Genomic DNA, 26,740 nt, shown 5'->3' with positions numbered 1-26,740 from the left:
CGCATTACATGACACAGGGTTTCCTTCACTGGCATCCCCAGGGCTGTGTAAGTGCATTCGTTAATGGGGCCTTATGAGAAACTCTGTTACTGCTGGTCAGAATTCTCAGTTGACAAAAGAGGGAGAAGAAACACCTTGGTCCTCCTCCATATACTGAGGTGGCCACAGAGGTTCTGTGATCTCCATCAGAGATCTTTGCATGCATCCTCATCTCCTGAATGACCCGGTTTTCTAACAAGAGTGTGGATGTCAGGAAGGAGGAATGCTGGTGCAGGCCTGAAAAGAAGGTGAACTCCAGAAGTGTCTCTCACAAGGAGTGAGCTCACCCAGGAAGCCCCTGCAGAGCCAGGATGGAGCTGTGGGCCAGGGCGGGGTGTCAGTCACTGCTGAAAGACAAACAGGACATGGCAGAAGCAGAGGGAGGCTCTCACCAGACCCTTGAGAAATGCCACCCCTTCCCTGTTAGCTGCCTGAGAGGCTGTTGGAGCTTCAGTCCCAGATGGCCCCTGATTGTAGGGCCAGGGTCACTTTGGAATCTGTGCCTCCCCTCGGGCAGAGAACGACCCAGGAGAGCAGCAGCACAGTGCTCTGGAAACGTGTGAGCCCAGCAGCCTTTGAGTCTTGGCCCACAAAGGGCGTGTGGGAAGTTGAAACCCATCTTCTCTTGCTTTCCGTGCAGGTGCTTCTAGAGAAAGAGCAGGAGCAGAGTGCTTCATCAGAGATGCCATGCCAGACTCAGGGAGAGCTGTTCCCTGCCCGAGAGCAGGAAGAGCAGCTCAGGCAGCAGGTGGAAGAGCCACAGGAGAATGGCGAGGTAAGCCTGACTGGCCAGGGGACAGAGGGAAGGGCAGGAAGAGGGACATAAACCGGAGCTCCTGGGACTGAGGAGGCCAGGAGTCCCACAGGCACTGGAAGCACAGAGCCTTGCAATCTGCAGAGATCAGCCCTGGGACACGATGGTTACAGTGGAAACAGAGCTGGGTAGGGAAGCAGAAATAAGGGGCTGAATAAATGTGATTTTGAGGCTAAAAGAAGGAAAAGCTGAGCTTGATGGCAGCTCTCAGTCACTTGCTCTGCTTTTGTGTGTACAGAACAAGGCAGAGACACAAGAAGAGCTGCCTGAAGCTCAGAGTGCCATCATGGCAGCGAAGAGGAGGAATGAAGACATCCAAGAGGAGAATCTCCCTATGCAGAGGGGCAATCAACAAAAACAGGTGAATGAAAGAATGGCAGCCACTCCACTCATGAAAGTGAGTACTTTCTGTTGTTCTTTACAGAAAATTGATGGACAGATGCAGACAGAGCTGCAGGAAATTGAGGCTAGGACCAAGGCAAAGAAGAAGAGGCTAGACGAAAAAATTAAAATCATCAAAGAGAAAATTAATCGCCCCCTTCAGGAGCAAAAGTCTCTAGAAGAGCAAGTGAGTGAAATAGCACTAGGCACTGCAGTCACCCAAGGGGTGGTTTCTGCCCTCCTTGCCTTTCCAGTGCAGAGCAGAAGGGGGTAGGTGATGCCTCTGAGTGCAATCCTGATGAGGCCTCTGTCAGAGCTGCTCTCAAGGACACTTCCTGCTCTGCTGGATCTCAGCTGATGCTCTAGACAGTGGCATTTCTCCTCTGGCCATTTAGCCAGCAGTCATCCGAATGAACTCCTGCTGGCTTCTTCCAGATCACCTTGTTTCTTGAGGTGTTTTTGCAGGTGAACATGGTCACTCACATAGATTTGGAATATGAGCTACAAGCTGTCTGTATCCCTTGTGAATCTGCTCCTGTCCTTTCCTTTATTTTCTTCCCAGTCAATGACTCCTGGCTGACGGGGACAAGCTGTAGTCTCTGACTGCTTTGTTCTGTTTGACTTGAGGTGGAAGTGTTGCCATCCTACCTGGCAGCCTGCAGAGAGTTCCAGCAAATGACGGGCAACCAAGAGCCCCGAGGCTGGCATGAGGCCCAGGAACTGAACCATCCAGAGATGCTGCAGGATAAGCTCGTCCCGAGGAAGGTGCAGAAAAAGAGAATTTCATGGCAGGAGGTAGAACATTAGAATGAGGAGCTGCAAATGTATCTGCAGACCTAGGAGGGGGAAAGGAGTCTTTGGGAGGAAGTGGAGTGGTCGTTGCTGCAGTCATCCTTTAGAACAAGAAACTGGCTATGAACTCGAGTAAAACCAGCCTTTGGTTTTGACCATTTGGTTTCACAAGTGGACATCCAAAGCAATCCGGTTGAAGAGCTCTGCATGTGGCTGACAGCAGCTTCCTAAGGGCTCGCATTTCAAATGGCAATCTCTCTTGTATTTCAGGGCAATCTCTGCCACACCTTCCTGACATCAACTCATTTCTTGTCTCAGATCTACACCGACTCTGACACTGAAGCTGCTGTAGAAGCAGCAGCGCCGTCCCAAAGAGCCTTTGCTCCCCAGCTGAAGAAGTGGAGCCTGAGCCCTTGTTTCACCTCTCGTGCTGACCCAGCTGCTGCTCAGCAACAGGAGATGGCGGGTGACTCCCTGGAGCAGCAGAGTACGTCTGGTATCTTTCTTATCTGAGGGACAGTGTGTTGTGTGCGCGTGTCAGCATAGCTGAACCAGGGTTCTGTTGAGTTTAGTGTCACAGAAGTGCTGGCATTGCTCCGAGGCAGCAAGAGAGAGCTCTGGGTGTTCCTGCTGCCTCTGATGGCAGCTTAGACTGGCTGGAGTTTGCCTGGGCTTCCCTCTCTGCCGAAGGCAGAAGCAGAGATTGTTCCTGGATCAGCAGAAGGCTGTGACTGCTTGAGTCCTAGCCACTGGCAGAAGCCCTGCTGAGATCAGTCTCTAGGAGAACACATCAAGCCCTTTGTGATTCTGCAGCACAACCCAATGAATCTGCTTCTTACCCTTAACAGCTGCCAGTGCTGTGCTCTCAGATAAGATCTGGTAGGGTTGAGAAGAGAGCCCAGTGGATTCTGTCTCTACCATCACCAGTTGGACAAAAAGGGCACTGATCTGCACCTCGGTGTGGCTGATCTCAAAGCCCATCCTGTTGTGTCCTGAATGGGGGCAACAGCTTGTCCGAGGCTCAGGCTGACTCTGGCTTCTTCCCATCAGTGCCTGTCAGTGCTCATGCTTGGGCTTTACCAGCCTTGTTGTGGTCGCTGCCCTGCCCCTGAGGGCTGGAGGGACTGCAGAGGCTGGAGCCTTCCTTAGCTGGGAGGGTCCCGCTGCTGCCCGGCTGCTGCAGCGCGGAGCTGCCTGAGGCAGCAGCCCCTTCTCTGGGCCAGCTTCTGCCTCGCACAGCCTGGGCTCACAGGAGGGTCAGCATCTCCTCTGGGCAGCTCTCTGTGTCACAGGGGCGCCTGAGGAGCACTGCTGTCCTCTGTGCCCGTGCTCACTGTGCCGAGTTGGGAAGATGGGGACGTGTGCGGTGCTGAGAGGGCGAATGCAATGGGAGCAACTGATCCGTGCTGTCAGGGTGAAGAGAAGCGGCGCGGTTCTTCACGCGGGGCACGGGCAAGGGCGTCTTTGGGCTCAGCCTGCTCATAAAGGGTGAGGGTCCTGATGCTGAAAGCCCCGTCAGGATTTGTTCTAGCATGAGCTGCTCTGGTTTACAAACGCAGAGGCTTCTTCTGGCAAACTGCTGCAAGGTGAAAAAGATGGGAACACTTGGCGATATTCCTCCTGTTCTGAACTTCACCATCTGTTCAGAGGAATTGATTCTAGATGTCCAGGTGCATTTAATCTTAGCAAGCAGGAAATTTTTTCTAAATCGCACAGTGTTTATTCCCAAGAAAACAAAGGCACTGTTAGTTCCAGCTCTCCTTAATGTTTCTAGATGACAAACTTACTTGCCTTGGTAGGTATTCTCTTCTGGTCTCAGTCTCCTCTGAATGTATCTCCCTGTGCTTCCCTGTGTGCCTGCTGTCTAGAGGTCTCTCACTTCAAAGGATGCTAGAAATCAGTCTCTGTGCCAGCCACTTGTGCTGTGGGCCTGCTGTTCTTTTCTTGTTGTTCCAGTTGCTGTTCCTGTTGATGTTAGCCAGCTGTCCACCAAGAGAGGGCTCAGAGCCCCAGACAGTGGGGCTGCCTTTTGTATATCCTAGAAGGTGGGATCTCTGCTTTAAAGTGAACATCTTGCATTTTGTTTCCCTCAGGGAGAATGGTGAAGATGGAAAGTCCTATTCTAAAATACATTGAACTGGAAAATATTGGCAGTGGGTGAGTCCAAGCAATGTTAATTGTACAAAACTATGCATCAGGTGTTTTGCTGGTGGAATAGGTATCAAGTGTAAAGTCTGACAAGCTGCAAATGTGTTCAGGCACTGGGCTTAGATTGTCAGTGCTGATCAGAATGTCTAAGTGTGCTCAGAAGGCATTGTCAAAGACATCTCCATGCTTCCAGTGTCCTGCAGGTCTTAGGCATTGACAGCACAGATCTCCTGTGTGGGCTGGCTTTCACTGCAAGATCTAAGTGGCTTCTCCTTTCTCTGCTTCTGTTTTCTTTCTAGGGCATTTGGAGATGTTTATAGAGGACTCGACACTGCCACAGGAGGAGAGGTAAATGTCAACAGCACCTGCCGACTCTGCTGCATTCGAGGGCTTTCCCCTCTGGTGTGAGCTGTGGCTGGAGCTTTGGGCAGAGCTGTGCTGAAAAGGCACAAGAAGCACAGACCGGTGCCAGCCCACAAAGCACATTTGGGACTTTGTCCTCCTCAGCTGCCGGAAGGAAGGCACGGAGGGCAGCGGTTCCTTTCAGAGAAGGACACGCTCACTTGCTCTCCATTGCTAAAACAAAGGTGGTGCCTTCGAGCACCTCACTGCTCTTTGGGGCTACAGCTTCAGAGTCCTGGATTCTCATTTCTTATTGGAATAAGTATCCCAATATAACCAGTTAGATGGTGCCTAGGCCAGTTCTGACCTTCGCTGCTGGGCCACAGGCAGCTCTGCGGTGTTATACCTCAAAGATACCTTGGCTGGCGGCAGAGTGCAGCGGGGCACAAGACAGGACTCTGTTCTCCTCAGGGGAGAGCTTCTGGCGATGGTGAAGAAAAGAAGGGAGCGGATTCTGCTAGAAGGTAGCCAGATGTTTATTCCATGAGCACAGATACGTCTGCACTGGGCTACTGCTGATAACAGAATGGGGCCGCATGGTCTCATTCACATTTTAAGCTCAGGACAGGGGAAGGGGAGGGGACAGGTGAGTCACCAACCAGGTGAAGGGGCAGGGTCTCCAGGTACTAGGGTCACCTATCACACGACGCCTTGCTGGTATGTTAGCCTGATTGACAGGGCACACTCAGTGAGGGGCGAGGGGGAAGGGAGAAGGTAAAACAGGATATTGCAACACACCACAACATCTCCCCCTAGTTTTGTTTAAAAAGAAGAGGACTGTGTTTATGATGCAGAATGATTCTACTGAGGCTTCTAGGTCATCCACTGGAGCACTGAGGGCTTCCAAATGGTAGACCTCAGGAGGGGGAGATGAGCTTGAGATTAACTTGAGAACCATGCGTCTGATTACTCCAAAAACAATGCTAAAAACTACAATAACTACAACTAAAATAAACAGCACTAAAATTACAGTTTTCAGAATAGATCCCCACCAGCCCGAGAGTCCCCAGCCATTGAAAAGTCCATTCAGCTCGTTGTCAGTTTCTCTGTTGATGTCTGAGAACCTTTATCGAGGTAGTCCATATGTGGTTTGGGCTGCAGTACTATGTAGGAGATTGCAGGTGGGATGATCACGAGTAGGACGAGAAGCAGGCTCGGTCTCATGACGTCTCGAGGCTACACACGAACAGTGGGATCTAAACTGGTACAAAAACTTGAGACAAACATATATTACAAACTATTCCAGATAGGAGGCTTAAATGGAATTTCTTCTAGAGAACGCGTGCGACGTTTCCTTCTCCAGGCAGCGTGAGCAACCTGGGGCGCTTCTGCAGATTTCCCTGAGACTTTGGGAACATAGGGCTTTACCCATTTGGAAGGAACCCACCTTAAACCAGAGGGGGTGGACACACAGGCGTATCCACGTCCCCAAGTAACCAATTTGTAAGGTCCCACCATTTTCCAAGTCTCAGGGTCCTTTACTAAAACTGGAGGTTTTTCTTTCATCAACCTGTGACTGTTCCCCCCAAAGTGGCGTAGGATGGGTGGGTTCAGGCTGTCAAAAGAACAATTCAGAAAATTGATTGTGAATAGTGCCCTGGATAACCGGATGTGGGGAGGTTCTACCTTCAGAACCTGTTGTTGCTGGTCCAGGACCCCTTTAATATCACGGTGAGTTCTTTCTACAATGGCTTGACCTGTAGGGGAGTAGGGGATGCCAGTTTTGTGCTCTACTCCCCATTGCTGCAGGAAGCTCTCGAATTCCTTGGATTTATAAGCAGGCCCATTATCAGTTTTCAGCTCCTTGGGGATGCCCATGAAAGAAAAAGCCTGTAAGAGGTGTTTAATAGCATCAATAGATGACTCTCCTGTGTGGGCAGAAGCATAGACCGCTCCAGAAAAGGTATCTACACTAACATGAACATATTTCTGCCGTCCAAAAACCTGTATGTGTGTTACATCTGTTTGCCACAGTTCACAACTGTTCAGTCCCCTTGGGTTTCCTCCCGTACTCACTGTAGGGAGTGCATGTTGTTGGCAATTTGGGCACGTGGCCACAATCGCTTTGGCCTGTTCTCGAGTGATGTTAAACTGGCGAACCAGGCCAGGTGCATTTTGGTGGAAAAGCTGGTGGCTGATTTTTGCCTGTTCAAAAACATTTGGGAGAGTGGCCATCACTGCAGGTGCAGCAAGAGCATCTGCCCCTCTGTTGCCTTCAGCGATAAACCCTGGCAAGTCAGTGTGTGACCTGACATGCATCACATAAAAGGGTTGCTCTCGGTGAGTGACTAACTTTACCAGTTTGGAAAGCAATTCAAAAAGTGCAATGTTAGATACATCTTGCAGTATTGCTTGATCTGCTCTGGATACTACTCCTGCCACGTATGCAGAGTCTGTAATCAGATTAAATGGTTCTGAGAACCTTTCAAAAGCCCTAACAACCGCAGCCAATTCAGCAACCTGAGGTGAACCTTCCACCTCAGCAATGTCCGTCTCCCACTGCTGGGTTTGAGGATCTTTCCAAGTCATAACAGACTTGTGGGACCTCCCGGACGCATCTGTAAAGACAGTCAGAGCCCTTTTTAAAGGTCTCCTACTTAGAGCAGTTCTTAATTTTAAAGTAAATTGAACATCTTGTTCAAACAATTTGCAAGCGGGCCGTGCTACCGAAAATTGTCCTGAGTAGGAATCCAGAGCAAACTGCAACACTTCATTTTCTTGAAACAATTGTTCCAGTATTTTCATAGTATTTTGACCTGATTTTAACTCAACTGGAATGTGAATGCACTTAAAATCACATCCTGCTAACTCCCTGATCCGGGTCCTTGCTTCCCGGATCAGTTCTGCTATCAGCTCCTGAGGCTTTGTCAGCCTCTTGGACCTTTTGTGACTGAGGAAAACCCATTCTATGATCAAGAGAGAGTCCCTCTGGTCCCGGTCCTTTTTTGGTGTGTCCTTTGCCTTAGGTGTTTGTTTTTCCTCCCACTGGAAAATAATTCCATGGAGGTGTGGCAACTTACCTAGGATGATAAATTTGAATGGCAGATCAGGCCGGCATCGGTGGGCCTGTCTTGTGGACATTGCAATCTGAACCTTTTCTAGAGCTTTCCGTGCCTCTGGGGTAATAGACCTAGGAGCACCTGGGTCCTCTCCCCCTTTCAATAAATTGAAAAGAGGGGCAAGGTCTTCATTAGTCAGACCAAGCCATGGTCTTACCCAATTCAAAGACCCACACAACTTGTGGACATCCGCAAGGGTCTTGATCCTTGGATTGATTTCTAGTTTTTGAGGAACAATGGTCCTATTTCCAATTTCTAAGCCCAAATACTTCCAAGGTGGCATCTTTTGAATTTTCTGTTCCTGGAGCTCGAACCCTGCAACAATCAATGCATCGATCGTTAGGTCAAGCGCATGTGTTAGTAAATCATCATTGGGGGCACACACAAGGATATCATCCATATAATGGTAGATGATGGCCTTCTCTGCGGCTGCACGCACTGGGGAAAGCAGGGAAGAGACATACCACTGGCAGATAGCTGGAGATACCTTTAGGCCCTGAGGAAGAACGGTCCAATGGTACCTTTTCATAGGAGCTTCTGAATTGATAGAAGGGACAGAGAATGCCAAACGCGGTGCATCATCAGGGTGCAATGGGATTTGGAAAAAACAATCTTTAATATCAATAACAGCTAATTTCCAATCTTGGGGAAGCATTGTTGGGGATGGCATACCAGGTTGAGGAGAACTCATATCTTCAATTACATTATTAATTTGTCGGAGGTCACAGAGAAGTCGCCACCTCTTTTTGTCAGCTTTTTGGATGACAAACACTGGAGAGTTCCATGGGGACATGGTCTCCACAATGTGGCCCTTTCTTAGTTGCTCTTGTACTAGTTCCTCAAGCACCTTAATTTTTTGTTTACTGAGTGGCCACTGTTTCACATCAACTGGTTCGTCTGTTTTCCACTTAAGTTTTTGGGTGGGGCGCTGTTGTTTAATGACTGCTGCACAAAAATGCTGTGGAGAGTCTGGAATATTAATTGTGACACCCCACTGGGCCATTAAATCTCTCCCTAACAAAGGTTCTGAATAATCTAACACAAATGGACGGATATTTGCCAATTGTCCGTTTGGACCCTCGAATTGAATAATGCTTTTGGATTGCCTTGCCAATTGCAGACCTCCTACACCTCGAAGGTGACCAGCAACATTTTGTAAAGGCCAGTGTGCTGGCCAGTCTTGTACTGGAATCACTGTGCAGTCTGCACCTGTGTCTACAAGCATCTCAATGCGTTTAGACTCCCCACCCCCACTGACATTGCACCACAATTTGGGTTTATCTGTCCCAATAACTTGGACCCGGGCGACTGTGGGCCCTTGTTTATCAACATTTTCAGGTAAAGATGGCACAGGGATAGCTTGAGCAACAATTTGTCCCTTGGGAAGAAACAGGGGTGGGTGGAAACAGTGCAGGCTGAGAACAAATTGCTTAGGATCTGATGTTGTCAGTCCCGGAGCAATTTCGATCTCTTGTGGTGTGTTTTTGTCCCCAGTGATGATGTACTTACAACGAATTTGGTTCCAAGTACCTTTCTGTTCAGGATTTACAGAGACAAAATGCCAGTCAGTGTCCTTCAGGTGGAGTGACTCTGTCAGCTGCAACCTGTAAGGCTCATTGACAGAAGATGCGGTTAATACAGAATCACTTAAATCACAACAAAGGTTATTTTGTTTCACTTTCAACAGTGGACTAGCAGACTTGGTCTTTGAAGCACTTGCTTCACTTACACAAATATTAATATTATTGCGCGCTTGATTTATTTTGCTACCCTTATTCTCTTGGCCTGCTCCTTTTATGTCTGCACGCCTGGCAGGCTGGCGCTTTATTCTTCGTTTTTTTGTTGTTGACCCCCAGGGAGGGCTTGCAGTTCTCCTCCCCTGCTATTTTTAAATTCATCAAATTCCCTTTTCAGGGGGCACTGGTTACTCCAGTGTCCTAGCTTATTACAAAGCAGGCATGGTTTAGTGGGCTCAACCATTGCTGGTCTCCGCTGCTGCCCAGGGTACTGCTGTGCTGAGGGAAAAGGTGAAGGGCTGGCAACAGCAACACGCTGAGGTGGTCTTGGCAGCAGCCTTGGTCTGGTGTCTTCAGCAACACTCATCAGAGGCACTTTCCTGTTACAGACTAGAAGCATATCTTTTAATGTAGGGGAAGGTTCCATAGGAAGGCTCAGGATTGCTGCTCGACACTGTTCATTTGCATTTGTAAATGCTATTTCTTCTAAAATTGCTTCCCTTGCATTTTCCTTTTTAACCTGTATTTCAATGGCTCTAGTTAGCCTCTCTACAAATTTCACAAAAGGCTCTGATGGTAGTTGTTTGATTTTACTATAGGGCTCAAAAGGCCCCTCAGGTTGGAGGGAAAAGAATGCTTTTTCAGCTGCTTCCTTTACTTTCTCAAGTGTTTCTGCAGGAATTGCAGCAGCTTGGACTGAGGGAGAAGACCATTGACCCTCACCACAGAGGTGGTCAAGGGTAATGGGGTTACCATTGTTGTCTTTTGCTGTGTTTGGATCAGCCTGTAAGCTTGGGAGAGCATCTTTTAGCAGTTGTTTCAATGCTGATTCCCATAATTTGAATTCCGTGGATGTCATGAGACATGAAAAAATTTGTTTTAAATCATGTGGAACCACAACAGTCCTACTTAATTCAGAATTTAAAAGGCCACGGAAATATGGACTGTGTGGACCATGTTCCTTATGAGATTTACAGATCTCTTTAATCAATTGTCGTCCAAAAGAACTCCAATTAGCAGTTGGGGCTGCTCCTGCTTGAGCTGCAGGCTGAAACGTAACAGGAGCCAGTGACAACATGGCACCATGCATTGGGTCTGCTGTCCCCTGCTCTGTATCCCTTGAATCAGAAGCATTGGGATCACAGCTACAGGTTTGGGGACAGGCAGTGGGTGTGTCCCCACCGTGGGAACCCGGGGAGGGGGCGGGGACAGGGAGCCGGCAAGGGGCGGGGAAACCGTGGGAACAAGGGGCGGGGTCAAGGGGCTGGCAGGGGGCGGGGATACCGTGGGAACAGGGGGCGGGGTCAAGGGGCTGGCAGGGGGCGGGGATACCGTGGGAACAGAGGGCGGGGTCACCTGGTGACATCACGTCAGCAGCCGCCCCCTGGGAGGAGTAGAGAGGCGGAGCTGAGGGTACTGCAGGAAAGGCGGGGGGAGGGGGAAAAGTGTCACGAGGAACAGGAGGAGAGGGGGATGGGGATGGAATTTTGGAATGCTTAAGAGGATTTTGGGAAGAAGAAGACCAGGTTTGGGAAGATGCCACGTGGCACCCACCATCTTGTGGACCCCCTAGGGACTGGGGGCCATTTTGGACATCACTGCTCTCCGAAAAACTAACACGTGCTTGGGATTTTTTTGGGGAAAGAGGTTTAGGGGTTTTAGAGGGAGAGGGAGGAACAGGGAGAGCAGAGGCACATGGCTTTACATTTGGCTTTTTCTCCATTTCCTTTTGTTTGAGCAATGCTGTTCGAATTTGCAAACTCCAGAACACAAATTTAGCTGAGGGTAATTTGCCAGATTGTCCTAAGGTTATCAATTCATTCCCAACTTTATCCCAGAATTGAATATTGTGGATTTCTTCAGGGGAAATGTTTGGGAACTGCAGAAAAAGCCATCTTATAAACTGTTTCAATTTTCCTTTAGAGAATTTCACATTACTCTTGATTAAAATGCTAACAATATCATAATACACTCCCCTTTGTACAATGCTAAGTTTGGAACCCATGTTAAAAAGCAAAGTACTTAATCCCGCCTGACCAAAAACAAAGCTAAAATCAGCTACCAATTTCTAAAAAAAACCACAGATAGAAAGCGATAACGAGCAGACAAAAGCTTCACAATGCAGCTGTATATACTGCTTTTAAAATTCCCGGGCAGCAGCAGCAGGGCACGCCCTGCCGAATAGAGGCAGACACAAAGCCTCCCCCGCGGTGGAATGCAGCACCCCCGCGGAGCAGACAGAGCAGCCGCTCCACGTGGCAGCCGAAACCGGGACGCCCCCCCCCTGCCGCCGCGTGTGCAGAGCACTCCCAACACCGCAGGTCCCCCGGCCACGTGGAAAGAGAGCCCCCCCCTCCCCCGCAAAGAGAAAGAGAAAGAGAATCTCCTAACACGTGTCTGAACACGCTGCTGAGCCGGGGGGGGGAAGGGCAGAGAGCGATCCCGCTCCGGCGCGAATTCTAAAAAACAGTGAAACACGCAGCAGGAAAGCTAAACTAGAACGCTATGAATTCTCGTCTGTGGGGCTGCGCAGCCAAAATGCAAAGGCAAAAAAGGAACAGAACTCGCGGCAGAGTCTGTTTTTGAGCTTCTGCTCTACCGAAAGCAGAGATACTCACGTGAAATGGAAGCTGTAGGCTGGGTACAGGCAGGCAGGTCTCCACCGGAAAAGGACCTCTCTCTGGGTGCAAGAGAGGCTGCCCTTTTCTCCCTCTGGAAAATGTGCTCACCACAATGAAGCTGGGCTTTCCAGAAGGCACCGAACAGTCCACGAAACTTTTTCTGGGAATATTCCCAAAGTCTCTAGCTGGGAGTCTTGAAGCCAGGCTCCTTTCAGCTGGATGCACGGCTGGCAGAAGCTTCTCTGAGGAACTGCGAGTCCGTTTTCAGGCTGCAGAGTCGAGCCACCCACAGGGACGCCAATATATTGGAATAAGTATCCCAATATAACCAGTTAGATGGTGCCTAGGCCAGTTCTGACCTTCGCTGCTGGGCCACAGGCAGCTCTGCGGTGTTATACCTCAAAGATACCTTGGCTGGCGGCAGAGTGCAGCGGGGCACAAGACAGGACTCTGTTCTCCTCAGGGGAGAGCTTCTGGCGATGGTGAAGAAAAGAAGGGAGCGGATTCTGCTAGAAGGTAGCCAGATGTTTATTCCATGAGCACAGATACGTCTGCACTGGGCTACTGCTGATAACAGAATGGGGCCGCATGGTCTCATTCACATTTTAAGCTCAGGACAGGGGAAGGGGAGGGGACAGGTGAGTCACCAACCAGGTGAAGGGGCAGGGTCTCCAGGTACTAGGGTCACCTATCACACGACGCCTTGCTGGTATGTTAGCCTGATTGACAGGGCACACTCAGTGAGGGGCGAGGGGGAAGGGAGAAGGTAAAACAGGATATTGCAACACACCACAACAATTTCTGGCTGTCAGCAAATCCATCTGAAAGTTACTGGTAGTTCCTTAGCCACCCGCAGTGCTGCACTTGGGAACTGCACATAGGGAGAGACCTGCAAGGCGTCCCTGAAAGCCCTAAGCCCTGCCCATAGCCAGGATGTATCCACAGAGTATTAATGCATGGATTACTTCTTATGAGTCCCAAACAAAGCAGCAGAGAGTGTGGTCAGAGGTATGTGGGTGATAGCTGAGACACCGCTGTTACCAAGTGGTCAAGGCAAAATGTCAGTGGCCCCACGTGTCCTGTAACTGGCTCCCAAGGGAGCAGAGAAATGGGCTGTTGGAATGTCAGTTCCTAATTACTGCAGTGCCTAATCACAAGGCAGTTTGGCACAGCTCAGCTGTGTCATTGCAAAATCACTCGCTCCATGTGTCTTGTGGTCTCGTGCCACCAACTTCTCGAGTTACTGATTTTCAATGTTATTTTAGGTGGCCATAAAGAAAATACAGCTTCAAGGACTGAGGAAGATGGAACTAAAAGTCAGTGAACTCATAGTCATGAAGGTGAACAGGAATGCCAACCTGGTCAACTGTTTAGACAGGTGAGTTGTGCTTTTTTCCCAGGAAATGTTTGTTCACATATTGCAAACATGCAAGATAAAATCCCACTTTGGTCACTGCCAGAAAATTGAGCTGTAATTATTGCCTAATTATTATTGCTCTTTTCATCTCCAGTGGATGGGAAGAGATTGCATTTTGTCTGCATGAGTCTTTGCTGGCACATGGTATTTGAAAATTGTTCAAAAACCCGGATGAGTTGTGTCTTACAAAATCAATGATCTCTATATTCACAGCCACCACTTTGTTTTGGAGCTTGATTTTTTTCAAGTGTCTTCCTACGTCCAGGTAAACTAACAAGGATTTCCCTTGGATTGTTGCCACTGTTTTCCATTGCTATGCATGCCAGGAAGACTAGGTGCTTTTTTCCAGAAACACCATGCGTGACAGGTTTTATATCTGGGCTGTTACTAAATTGCACATTTTGCTTGCTGCCCATCTAAGACATCTCCTTTTTTGCAGCTGTGCCTTTCTCCTTGAGACTGCACAGATGGCAAACAATGCACAAGCATTCCTTTATTTTGTCTTTGTCTCAAAGGCACCTGTAAAGAAGAATCAACACATCTTTTCCAAACAGCAACCTAGCCATGTACATTTATCTCCATGCCCTTGTTTCCTCCTTTCAGCTACCTTGTGGGTGAGGAATTGTCCCTGGTTATGGAGTACATGGATGGAGGCACTCTGAGCAATGTCATCAGCAAGACCTACTTGTCAGAAGATGAGATGGCAGCCATCAGTCGGGAGGTCAGCAATCCCAGCTGTGTTTCCAAGGGCTTGAGCAGCATTGTCTGGGAAACAGGGGCTCAGAGCTGGAGTGATTTCCTGTGCCATGCTTTGTTTCTGTGTTGCTGCTATTCTATGGGCAAGTAAAAGCATCTCAAGTGAAAGGCCTGCCAGTGCCCCTGCACTCCCTGTGCTCAGTGCCAGTACTCTTATCTCCTGCTGTTGTATTCTCGCTCTGTCTCTTGTATTTGTATTTGCTGTTCTCCACCTTGCCTCTCTAAATGTTTGCCTGGAGTTTGTCTTCACTGCATTCCTTGCCTGTGAAAGCAAAGGGGCTGGTGGCAGGATTTGACATAAACATCAAGGAAAAAAGACTCATTTCTCGCAGTCCTCAGCTGAAAAGGATAGGAGTGCAGCCAAAATGCTCTTTGCTTCCAGAAAGTGACTGGTGTGATACTTCCAAGCCTATGCTGAGGCCAGCAAGAAAATTTTTGTCATGCAGCCTCCCACCCAAAAGTGATCCACTAAACACCAAAGGGAGGGACTTTTCCTTTCAAAACCCTCCTTTGTCCTCTGCATGGAAAAAGCACGTCCACTGCAGCAGGAGTCATCCTGGCTGGTTGGCAGGGACAGCCTACAACAGCAGGTGCTGTTGCTCTTTCAAAAGCTGACGTGCCTTTCCTCAGAAAGGTCCTGCTCTGCAAGTGTTGGAGCAGCAAGCTCTTCCTCTCAATGGTCATTACTGTTCTGCCATTACTCCCCATTCCCGCAGAGAGGGAATCTTTTCGATTCTTTGCTTCCTTTCTTGTGTGATGAAATCACATCACTCATTTTTGACCTCCTGTTTCTGTTTTCTCTCTCAGTGCCTGCAAGGACTGGATTATCTTCATTCAAACCATGTTATCCACCAAGATGTGAAGAGCAGAAACATCCTTCTCAGAACCGACGGCTCTGTCAAGCTGGGTCAGTATATTCTTGGTCAGGTGCAGCATTCCAGGGATGTGGGTGTGGGGCTGCTTGGAGTGACTGCCAACTCCCCAAAAATGGTGCTGGTGGCAGCGCAGGGACACCCGCTGTGAGCTGAGGGCACAGTTGCAAAGTGCACAGAGGTATAAGGAACCACAAGCAGTCAAGAGTGGCCTTGCTCTGTGTGTGTCCCTTCCAGACAGAGTGAGCTGCAATCTAAAGCTTCAGGGGAATAAAGTCCACTGCTGTGAGCAGCGTTAAGAAATCTGGGTTTTTTTGGAAGTGGCCAATTCCATAATCCATTGGCTAAAGCCCCAAGGAAATTGAGCGTGGACAGTTCTCCAGGAGATCCAACAGCACATTCTTAGTCTGAGAGTGGGGAATTCTTTTGCTTGGTTTCCTAATTGGAGCTGGCTTTCACGGTTTGTTGTTTTCTCCACAGCTGACTTTGGCCTCTTTGCTCAGCTCAGCCCTGAGCAGGGCAGACGGAGCTCCGTGGCCGGCGCTGCTGGGTGGCTGGCGCCTGAAGTGGTGACAGGTCAACCATGTGGCCCCAAAGTGGACATATGGTCTTTGGGAATCGTGGGCATCGAAATGGTGGAACGAGAAGTTCCTTCCTGGAATGCAACTCCTGTCTTGGTAAGGTGCAAATACTCACTGATCCCACTGTCTTTCTCACCTGTCCCATGCTCTGTGTGCCATTGGACAAAATCCCATTGCCATCTGCTGGCACCACTTCCACCAAGGTGTCATTCTAAAAATGCCCCTGCAACACATCAGCATCTGCTGTAGCTTTGGTTGTATCAGAAAGGGAAGTGGCAGTTCAGAAACCTAACCAGTTCAGAAACCTGCCATTTTGGCCTCCAGCCATGCCTGACATTTCTCACTTGTTTTTTGAACAATGTTGGAACTCTGTTTCTGAAGGACAATAATTTTTCAGTGGAGAGGGTAGACATGTGATAAATATCCTGAGAAATGGAGGTTAGACCTTCCCAGTTTCAATTTTATAGAAAACATAAGAAAAAAAGGAAAAAGAAAAGTAAACAAAAAAGAAAAAGAGAAAAAACCCTACTATCAAAGCAATGCCCAAGAAGTTCTGCTTGCTTTTTCATTTTTTAAACACAGCTCTTCTCTTCCATTCTGTAGCATCTTTTCCAAATCCTTTGGGTCTTCAAGACATTCAGGCTTTCAAGTCATCTATCCATTTTTCAGTCACCTGGGTGGGTGGCCTGGATAAGTTGAGGATGTGTTTTTCTCCGACTGCAGTTAGAATTGTTTTCCAAACCCTTGGCTGTTTCTTGGTACTTTAACAAGTTGATGAGCTTGCAGGCAGGTGCCTGGGCTGGGATCCAACATGGGCAGTTGACACCGGTGCTGTGTTTCTTTACCACAGGAGCAGGGCCATCCCTGGCCTGCACAGTTCTAATGACAGGGAGGGCTCCAGCTCCCCACCATGGCCAGTGGCTGAGCTCAGCTAAGAGTCAGGATAAAACCCTCTTTGTCACCTCTGGTGATGTGGGAAAAGGACAGAAAGCCACATAAATTATTTGTACACAAGGGGAGTGCATTGCCATTTCCGGCTTTGAAATTCTCTTTTGGGTTAAAGAGGATAATAGCAAAGTCTCTTTGGTCACCATCTATTTCAGTGCCACGAGCACAGAGTTATCATGACAGTGGTGGGCATTTTTATGGAGACTCCAAGGCCTCTTGCCATTGTTATTTTTGTCTATTTGAGATGGATTCTGCAAGGTGAGGTTTGAATAGTTCCAAGTTGGTGTCTTATGTTTCTAAATACCATCTTGCAAAAGCAGAATGAGCTCTCTCCCTCTGGCTTGTCAGCATGGTAGGGCTTGGTTCCACATGAACCACACTGGATAATGATCAGCCGATGTCTTGCCAATTTACACTGTAATTCCCTGGCCTGAGGAGTATCAGAAAGATCTGCTGAGCTCCATGGACACTGTCAGCTGCATGGAAGTGAGCATCCTTGGCCTTGCTGAAGAAACTGGAGCTCAGCTTAGGTTAGATGCTCTTGAGCAGGAGAAAGGCTGGAATCCTCAGGGGTTTCCAGAGGCCTGCGTGCCCAGAGGGACTGAGTTCTGGGGAGCAGCTGGATGTTTCTGCACGTCATCGAAAGGGATTACCAGGCAGCTCAAGCCTCACCACAGGCAAACACTCCCCAGCTCTTCTCAGGAAACATTTGCTTTGGGTTCAAGTTGTTCCCACTTGTCTGTCTGGGAAGATGCCCCTAAAATCACAAGGCAAGCCTCTCAGAACTGGTGTTACATTTCCAGAAATGAAGAAAAGAATCCCAAACACAAGAAAGTTGCTAAGGCACTGATTTTTAGAGAGGAACTTAACCCCTCGTGCAGTTTCTTCTCACTGGGAAACATGCCTGAAACCTGGGCATGAGGGTGTAAAGGCCACAAAGTCTCTTCTGCTTCTTGTGCAGTGCTGCTGAAACACTCAGTGACCGTGTTTCTCTCCTAGCCCAAAGCAACATTCTCCACATCGCCAAGCCAGAGCCTGGTGATGTGGAGAGCCTGCCAGAACCTCCCATTTGTTTCCTGGCACTTTCTGCGATGGGCCTACCATTCATGCATTGACTTGAGTAGCCAAATGAGTAGAGGGTGATCATAGGGATGGAACCTCTCCTTCTGATTTGACCATGAAAAGTTTTTCTTTTCCATGTAAGGAAAGCAGAAATTTTCAGGCTGCTGAGAGACAGAGCTGCAGGTGGCTCCTGTGTGTCCAAGCAGATGTTTTCATCCCAGTACATTTGTGCATGCATCTTAATGTGTCTGTGTTGAAGATGAGATTCCAAATGTTTGTTTCCTTACCTGAAAAATACCTGGTGGATTTCCTTTCCTTCCAATTTCCATTTTTTTCAAGAACAAAGCTAAAAGCTTGATTAGTTTTGTTTTGTGGCAGCTGTGCTTAAGGGACCAAGAAGCACTGCAGAAATACTTTCCATGTACTAATGCTTGGATACAGTAGAGTCAGTATAGCAAAGTCCTTCTTCCAAAAAGCCTCTCAAGCTGATATGAATCCTCAGGGAAGGAAATGTGCTTGTGCTGATGTAGTTCTCACTAACTAGGTCAGTCAGTGAAATCAGCTGCCAAGGCAAGATCTGTGGGATGGTGGGAAAGCTGTGGCTGCATCGGGGTTTGGGTGTTTGGTTGGTAAAGGAAAGTCATCTCTGGGTCTCTGCCAGGGCAGAAAGTGCCACTGCAGAGTGGAGCTTAATCAATGGGATCTGGGAGAGCAGTGACAGATGGGAAAGAAGCAGGTGGAGCCTGGTGTCTCCTTTTTCCCCAGCCTCAACTCATGATAGCCACAGGAGGAAGACAAAAGCTGCAGCAGCCCAACCTATTTTCATCCTGCCTGCGTGACTTCCTGAGCTGCTGCCTGCAGACAGACGAGGAGCGGCGCTGGTCTGCCAAGGAGCTCCTGCAGGTAAAATGGGAAGGGGCTGCAGGTGAAACAGGCTCTGAGGGAAGGGCTCCTCCTCCACTCAAGCCCAAGGCAGCAGATGAGCTCCCTTCCTCCTCACCTCCATTCTTGGTGCTCTTCAAATGAAAACAGTGAGGAATCCTAGACTGGTCTGGACTGGCAGGGCCCTGTAAATGTCCTGTGGTGCAAGTGTCCTGCAATGAGCAGGGACATCTTTAAAGAGATCAGGTTGCTCAGAGCCCTTTCCCACTGGGGCCGGAATGGTTGTAGGGATGGGGCACCTACAAGCTCTCGGGGCAAGCTGTGCCAGGGTTCCACCATGCTCCAAGAAAACAAGTTCTTCCTTAGACCTACTCTGATTAGATACCTTTAGTGTTTAAAAATATTTGTCCGTATCCCATTGTAACTGGCCCTGTTAAAAAAGATGTCCCCCACTTTCTTCAAAGCCACTCTGAAGTCTTGGAAAGTGGCAATAAAGTCTCCCTGGGGCCTGTTCTTCACAAAACTGAATAACTCCAGCTCCCTCTGCATTTCCTGAGAGGAGAGTTGCTCTGTCCTCTGACTGTTTCTGTTGCCCTCTTTTGTGATTTGGTGGGATGCTCAGTTTTATCTAAAGGCAAAAGAATTGAAGGAGAGCAATGCAGGGTACAGAGACATGAAATGGTGGTGGAGGAACCCAAGGAAGCCAGTCCCAGCTGAGCAGTCAGAGATTTGGCTGTGGGCAGGAGGGGCTGTGGGGGGCTCACTCTGAGGGGCCCTGGTTTGTGCCCCCCAGCCCACCCTTAGAGGTTTCTGCCACGCAAACAGGGACAGCTGGGAGGGACTTGTCCCAGCCCCATCTGCTGCCTGGCACGCTCAAGCAGACGGGAACTGCGCCAGGGTTACTGCCAAGCTGTGTGGCAGAGAGGGAACTGCAGGGCCCAGTGCCAGTGGGCTGGCCCTGCTGGGAAGGAAGGTGCCATCCAGCACACAAGGGGCAGGGCATGGAAAGGTAGACACTGCTTTCTGTCCCTGTGGGAATCAGCACAGTGCCTGTCTTTCAAAGGCAGGGACCCATGTGAGCCACTGGAGTTTCCTGAAAGGAAGAAACCCCAGGGACAGAAAGCACCATTTCTAGAGCACTGGCAGGGCAAAAATCCCAACAAGATAAAGAAACCTGAATAAATGGATGAGTGGGATTCTTGGCCAGGTTTTCCTGTGATGGCAGGGTCCTGCACATGACTGCTGGGTAGCAGATGGTCCCACTGCTCCTCTTTTTGAGTCTTTTTAGGACCCAGAACAATCCTGATTGAGCTTGTGAAGCACTGAGCTTGGAAAGTAATGGTTCACTTTTCACTGTTCTTTGTTTTTTGTTGTTTGGTTTATTGTATGTTTTTGGTTTGTTTATTTTGTTTTGGATTTGTTTTTGGTTTTTTTTTTTTTGTGTTTTGTTTTCTTTTTTGTTTTTGTTTTTGTATTCTTTTTTTGATTTTTTGGGGTTTTTTTTTGTGAACAGCATCCATTTGTAACATCAGCCGAGGCTGCATCCACCCTGGCACCACTCATCATCTCAGTGAAGAGGAGGATGGAGAAGCAAACAGCGCTATAATCATATCAGGACCATTTTCTCCATAGCCATCTTAGAGTAGGATTGTAGAGTAGAACTGTACAGTAGGATTTAGAGTGGGACTATGTGGAGAAAAGAAAAAAGACTCTGCACAATTTACACAATTTATTGTGAATCAAGGAGAAGCCATTTATTGTACTTCTAAACATAGTTTATAATTAGTTCCTATCCTATGGCTTTCTGTAGTCAGGCATTGTTTGGTTGCATCTTTTTCTTAATCTAATTGGTAGATGATGTAAGGGTCATTTTATTTGGGTTGCTACCCCTTTGTCTCTCAGCAACTCTTCTGCTTCTTTCTGCTCGCAACATCACCTAGTCCTAGAAGGTTAGTTAGTTTACTTAGCTCCAGAAGGTTAGGCTGGTTTATTTAGTGCCTGTCCATTTTTCTCTAAATACCAGCCTACAGGATTATAGAGTAGGATTGTAAATAAATAAAGTTTCTGAAACTTTAACTCATCTGAAAGAATCCTTTCTTTCTCACCCTGTGAACAAGCTGAGCATTCCATCCGAGTTGTCAGCTGTCTCTTAAAGGTGCAATGGCTTCTTTGGTGTTGTGAAAAGTACATATTACAGGACAGGCTCTTCACAGATATTAACATTTACATATATATATATAAATTAATATACTATATGTGTTATGTTGTCTTAGTTAGTAGTACTGTATTTTTTTAAGTAGTGCGGTATGTTGCGGTGCGATGTCATGGTTTGCCTCAGATACCCCAGGTTCCTCCCTGATAATTCCCTGCCAGGTGTGTCAATCATCCCTCCTTTCCACACCCTGACCCCTGCTGAGTGCTGTCTGTCAATCCTGGCATTCCAGAAGGGCGTCGAGTGATTGGCAGAATTCAAAAGATGCCCTCCCCTCCTGGAAGGACATTGGGCCATCCAGGTGTCCTCTGTCCCTTGACACTTCCCCGCCCCGTACCTGGTTGGTGATCCCCGTGTTCCTTCCCTGCCCCTCTGCCCCGGGTAAAAGGGCGAGCAAACCATGTGGTTGGGAGTTCTCCTGGAGCCATTGCTGGATTCAGAGGCCAGGAATAAAGCTCTGGATAAAAACCCTCCATCAGAACCGACTCCTTTCCTTCACCTTGCCTTAAAGCTTCTCCTCCAAAGGTAAACCTGAGCTCCTGCATGCCTGGACTTGCCTCCAAGTGCCCAGCTGCAGCATCCAGCTAGCCAAAAGTGTCTCTGGGGTAAAATTCCACAGTTGCCGCTATTTGGTCAAGCAGCAAAGTCCAGACAAGCTCATGTACGTCCCGTCTGGCTATATTGGTAATTATTTCAGTGGTAAATATAGTTTTAGGTTATAACTTTATGTAAAACAGGAGCTATGCGATGTAAGATACTTTTTTAACTTGCTCAGGAAAGGGATGTGGTAATCAAGAAATTCTTTGCCCAGAGATGACAGCAACAGGACACCAAAAACCCCAAGGGAAGAATTCTTGCATCCTTATTGGAAAAGACCAACTTTCTTCCACCTCCTTCCCGACTTTGAGGAGCCAATAGGATTAAGGGGGAGAACTTGACAATAAGCAGAGAACACCTTTTGTTTAAAAAGAATTTATGCATCATGTATGAGATATATAAATATGCAACAGGCTATTGCTTTTAAGTGCTAATCCTTTGCTAGTGTGTGTGCTTTCGGGGCATAATTGCCCAGGAGGCACCAGGACTGTCCGTATGTCTTTGTTTTTATTGTCCTTTACTGTTCTAACTCTGATTGTCCAAATTCTTATTATTCTAACTTCTATTACTATCTTAATAACCATTTTATTGCTACTAAACTGTTAAAATTTAAAAAGAAGGGATTGTTGTTTTTCTCAATGTGCTTTGAAAGATGGGAAGACTCTTCATTCATCATCTCCAGAGCACACTGCCTTTGGCCAGCACACTGGCCCGTTTTGTTACATCTGTGACTGTTATGAACAAAAATTCGGGTAATATTTTTTTGTGAGAAAAAGTTACAAAAAGGCAGCCAGATCAGTGTCCCAGCCAAAGTTCTGAGTGTTTTGTTATTGTAATCACGGGTTATTGTACTTAATGGTTGCTTTTGTATTAGTAAAAGCCCTGGCTAGGGCAAGGTAATGGCCCTTCCCCGAGGCTAAGGTGTTCTTTTCCCAGCACAGTGAAGACACTTGAGAGGGTGGGGGGGGTTATGCAAAGTGACTCCAAGACCAGCATGCTGTGTGGGACCCCGACTCCAAACGCACAGAGAAAACCCCAAAAACAACGAGCCAAATAAGAGTTGAGAGACTGAAGTAATGTCTGGGCGTGAGGAGCCGATTGCTGAGCCTGCAGAGATGCAGAGTCCCTCTCGCCCTGACCATGGGAGTCGTCCCCGGCGGTGAGACTGGGCCAACGAGGCTGAGGACCAAGATCTGACGGGGACATCACGCCCTAAAGGCTCCCACGAGGACCGGATCCCCCGGCTCTGCCCCTAGCGGACAGAGCTGCGCATATCCTCCTCCTCTGAGTCGCCCTGGGAGACACGATGGGGACTGCAGCCCTGCCGAGCTGCCCAATCCTGAGCTGATCACTTTTAATAAAGGCATTAAAAAGGAGAAGAAGTCTCCTGGCCATGTTTATTTCAGCTGGGAACTTGTCCGGGATAGCCGCGGCACAAGAAGACTCAAGACTGGCCATCTTGGACTTCAGGACAGCTGGCTACCAGGACCAGAGGGATCGGCTCAGGACCAGCGACGCAGAGGAGCACCGGAGCACTGGACTGGTGAGAAATCCGGTGGCGGGAGCGGGAGATGTGCACATGTGTGTGTGAGTGAGACAAAGGCCGGTAGCCGGACCTTCGAAGAGAGAGCGGACCCCTCAGTACTGGGTTTCCGGCTTTTCGCGAGAAACCCGGCCAGGAACAGGGGGCAGTGCTTAGAATTAGTGTGATAGAACCGTCTCCCAAGAGGGAATAAAGGCCTCCCCCCCCCGTCCCCTCCGGGTGTGCGGAGGGAATATTTGTATGAGTGGCAGGCACCCCAAAGTAAGTCCTGACAAAGGGAAGTCAGGCAGATTTGTCAGTCCCGAGAAGGATTCGGGTAGCATTTGTAAGTCTCGAGAAGGATTCGCGTAAGATTTGTCAGTCCCGAGAAGGGTTCGGGTAGCTCACAAGCCCTGCAGGCAAAAGTAAGTCCTGGCACAGGAGTCAGGCACAAACCCCAGTGAAGGAGGCTGTGGTTTGCTTTTAAGTCCTGATAGGGTGAAGCCTAAAAGTTGGCGGGTTAGGCAAACTAAAAATCAGGCAGTTGTTTTTCCTGACTGAGGGAGTCAGGCACGACCCGGATTCTTAGACCGAGGTTTTGTGTGTTCAAGTCCCGATAGATGTAAGACCTGACGTGGGGAAAGTTGGGCAATCTAGAGATCGGGCAGTTGTTTCAGTATAAAGTCCTGAGCATCAGGCAGAAATTTGAAGTTCAGTGGAGGAGACTGAAGCTCCTCAAAGAAGGTTCTTTTTGAAATTACTGATCAGTAAAGGCACCTTTGGGGCTTTTTACTGTTGAGACCTGTAAAATGGGAGGGTGTAATAGTAAAAAGACCGGTAAGAGACTGAGGTATATACATCCCAGTAGTCCCTTAGGAGAACTGTTAGTAAAATGGGATTCTATAGAGGCCACGGAGGGATTAGATAAAGGGAAAATGATCCATTATTGTATGGAAGTGTGGCCAGAATAAGAGTTGCAAGGAGGATGGCCTTGGTGTGGGACAAAGGATAAGTGGATGTGCCAACAATTAAATAATTATCTGACAGCTCAAGGAGATACTGATCCTGAGCAATTATTGTATGTAGCTTGCTGGTTAAAGAGCGCTGTTGGGGATGAAGGGGTGCGAATTTGTAAGGTACAGAGGGAGAAAGAGGGGAATGAAGGAGGGGATGATAGGACTAGTAAAAGATGGGATCCCCTGGATTATCTGCCTCCTTCTGCCCCTCCACCTTATAATCCTCTTCTTCAAGCACCTCAAATGGCAGGTCCGGTTCTTCCCCCGGCTGCCATCTCATTACCACCTGCTCAGACTCCTCCTTCTAGCTCTTCAGTTTCCGCTATGATAAACCCAGTATCCCCTCCAGTTCCTTCTGCACCACCCCAAGTGCCTACTCCACCTGCTGCATTCTCCACCCCTTCTCCAGCTGCACTTAATATCCACTCAGGCTCTTCTCCCCCTCCTATTGCTGTCCCTTTACCTCCTCCTAGTTGGGGCACAAATGTCTCCTCGCCCAATAAACAGCTATCAGCAAATACACCTGCTGATGGGCAGAAAGTTCAGGGTAACCCAGATATCCCTCAAAGTAGTTTGGCATCGGAAGATGGGCCGTACTGTAGTACCAGATCCAAGACCTCCAAGGCAGAGAGACTCTTTCCCCTCAGAGAAGTTCCTATGGGAGGAGTAGCGGGAGGTGTTGGCTTTGTGAATGCTCCCCTAACTGCTTCTGAGGTGAGAGGATTAAAGAAAGAGTTGGGACATTTAGCTGAGGACCCAGTGGGCATAGCCAACCAAGTGGATCAATTTCAAGGTCCAAATATCTACACTTGGGGGGAGGTGAATTCCATCCTGAGTATATTATTTTCCCCAGAAGAGGTTCAGATGATTAGGGTGGCTGGCATAAGAATTTGGGAGAAAGATAACCGTCCAGGACCCCAGGTGCCATCAGGCGAACAGAAATTGCCACTAACGGATCCCAGCTGGAACCCGAACCAGGAGGAGGGGAGGAAGGCCATGATGGAATATAGGTCTTTGATAATACGGGGAATCAAAGAGTCAGTTCCCAAAGGAACTAACACCCAATTGGCATTTGAGGGTACACAAGAGAAAGATGAAGCTCCTGCTGCTTGGCTTAACCGCCTAAAGCGGAATTTCCAGTTGTACTCTAGAATAGACCCAGACACCTCAGAAGGTCAAATGCTACTAAAAGTCCAATTTGTTACCAAATCTTGGCCTGATATAAGGAGGAAACTGGAAAAGATGGAAGATTGGCAAGAGAAGGACATAAATGAATTATTAAGAGAGGCATTGAAGGTGTATTTAAGGAGGGAGAAAGAAAAAGCAAAGGCCAAATCTAAGATCATGGTTGCTGTAGCTAGAGAAAGTGCAGGGTGGGCAGGTCCACCACCAGGAGGAGGCAGAGACAGGCCTCTTGTACTGTCAGGTGCAAAAGGGATAGAGACACCTCAAGTTCCTTTGAGAGAACGATATTGCTATTACTGTGGAAAGGCAGGACACACCAGGAGGTTTTGTAGAAAGCTCAGTCTCGATGTGGCAATAGCCAGGGAACAAGATAATTTAGGGACGATCCTTAGAGGTGACAAGTAGAGGGTCAGGGGCTTTACACTTTAGGGGCCCTGATGCAACATCTAGAAGAGCCCTTGTTAAACTTTGAGGTAGGACCCCTAAATGAGGAATTAGAATTTTTGGTTGATACAGGAGCAGATAAGTCCTGTCTCAACAAAGTAACATCTGAAGTTGGACAAAAAACAGCCAGGTAGAAAGGATATCCAATAGCACCAAAACTGGCCAGTAATACTTCACTTGTAATAAGTGGTGTGAAAGTAAAAGGTACCTTATTGTTGTCTTGTTGTGTGTGTGAGAGTGAGTCACAAGAAAAGTCAGTCTCAACTTCCCGGGAAGGTGGGAAGGGGGCAGTGGAAGTGTGTGTGTGACCTGCAAACCAGGCTTGTGTCCCCCGGGCGGGTGGGGGCTGTGACCAAAGTGTGTGTGTGTGTGACCTGCAAACGAGACTAATGCTCCTGAGATGGGTGAGGGAGCTGTAGCTGTAAGAGTGTGAGTGACACGCAGACAGCCTCACAGGTGAATGTGCACCAGAGGCAACCAGAGTCTGGGCCCTTCCAAGAGGCCCAGAGATACTGAGACCTGTGGGCCAACCCCAAGGTGAGGGGGGGGCTATAGGCACCCATGATTTTCTAGCAATAAGTTTGTGTCTTAAAGGTGTGGAGGAATGTGTGAAAGTGAATGAGAAATGAGAGAGTGAATATAGACGAGTTAGAATAGAAGTAGTGTAGATTGTGCATTATAAGTTTTACCACATCTCCTTAGAAGGAAGTGTATTGTGTAAAAGAATGGTGTAAGGAAAAAAAAAAATAAGTGTAAGGGGTTGAAAGAAGTATTTAAGCTGTAAGTGAAAGTAAAAAACAGAAGCAAGGGATAAATAAATAAGATCTTGAAAAATAGAACAGAAAACCAGTGAATTAAATACACAGAAAAATAAGAGAATAAAAGTACTTTTAGGAGTTAAGTTAGCTGAGAAATACAACTCCTTGCAAAATACAGAGTATGTAGAAGTTGATGAGAGAAACACACTAGCTATAGAAAAAGAGAAATTACTGATAACACTAAACAGAAAAGATGAGTTTTGATAAAATCATTAACAGCAGACCATTAATGCCTGTGTTTGAAAGCCCGTTTCAGGTATTCTTCATTACTAAGACGGTTAGACTCACATCACTCTCACCCCCTGGCATTGGACAAGGATTCAACATGAGTTTTTTCCCTCTAGCACTCTGGCATTGGTCCGGACTGCACCCCATTCTCCTTCTGGCATTGGGCCAGAGTCCCAGTTTTTCCCTCTGGCATTGGGCCAGAGTCCAC

The 26,740-nt window shown here is 48.1% G+C and overlaps 1 protein-coding gene across 1 annotated transcript; it reads left to right on the top strand.

Annotated features, from left to right (window-relative positions):
• The first annotated feature begins 13,182 nt into the window (after positions 1-13,182).
• Positions 13,183-20,740, top strand: LOC141731917 (serine/threonine-protein kinase PAK 3-like). The gene is made up of 6 exons (XM_074559186.1): positions 13,183-13,370; positions 14,013-14,130; positions 14,973-15,072; positions 15,518-15,714; positions 18,394-18,531; positions 20,024-20,740. The coding sequence occupies exons 1-6, from the start codon at positions 13,297-13,299 to the stop codon at positions 20,114-20,116; spliced, it is 720 nt and encodes a 239-aa protein (XP_074415287.1). The 5' UTR covers positions 13,183-13,296; the 3' UTR covers positions 20,117-20,740.
• The last annotated feature ends 6,000 nt before the right edge of the window (positions 20,741-26,740 follow it).

This window comes from Zonotrichia albicollis, chromosome 26 (genome assembly GCF_047830755.1).
Source record: "Zonotrichia albicollis isolate bZonAlb1 chromosome 26, bZonAlb1.hap1, whole genome shotgun sequence".
In the NCBI taxonomy this organism is placed as follows: Eukaryota; Metazoa; Chordata; class Aves; order Passeriformes; family Passerellidae; genus Zonotrichia; species Zonotrichia albicollis.
The sequence above is the reverse complement of the archived record's forward strand: the minus strand, read 5'-3'. Positions and strand labels throughout refer to the sequence as shown.

Bases quoted from the DNA above. Each gene is read 5' to 3' on its own strand.
- LOC141731917 (XM_074559186.1), top strand. From the start codon at position 13,297: ATGGAACTAAAAGTCAGTGAACTCATAGTCATGAAGGTGAACAGGAAT. The intron at 13,371-14,012 runs GTGAGTTGTGCT...TCCTCCTTTCAG, and splicing joins CTGGTCAACTGTTTAGACAG to CTACCTTGTGGGTGAGGAAT. The intron at 15,715-18,393 runs GTAAGGTGCAAA...CTTTTTCCCCAG, and splicing joins GGAATGCAACTCCTGTCTTG to CCTCAACTCATGATAGCCAC.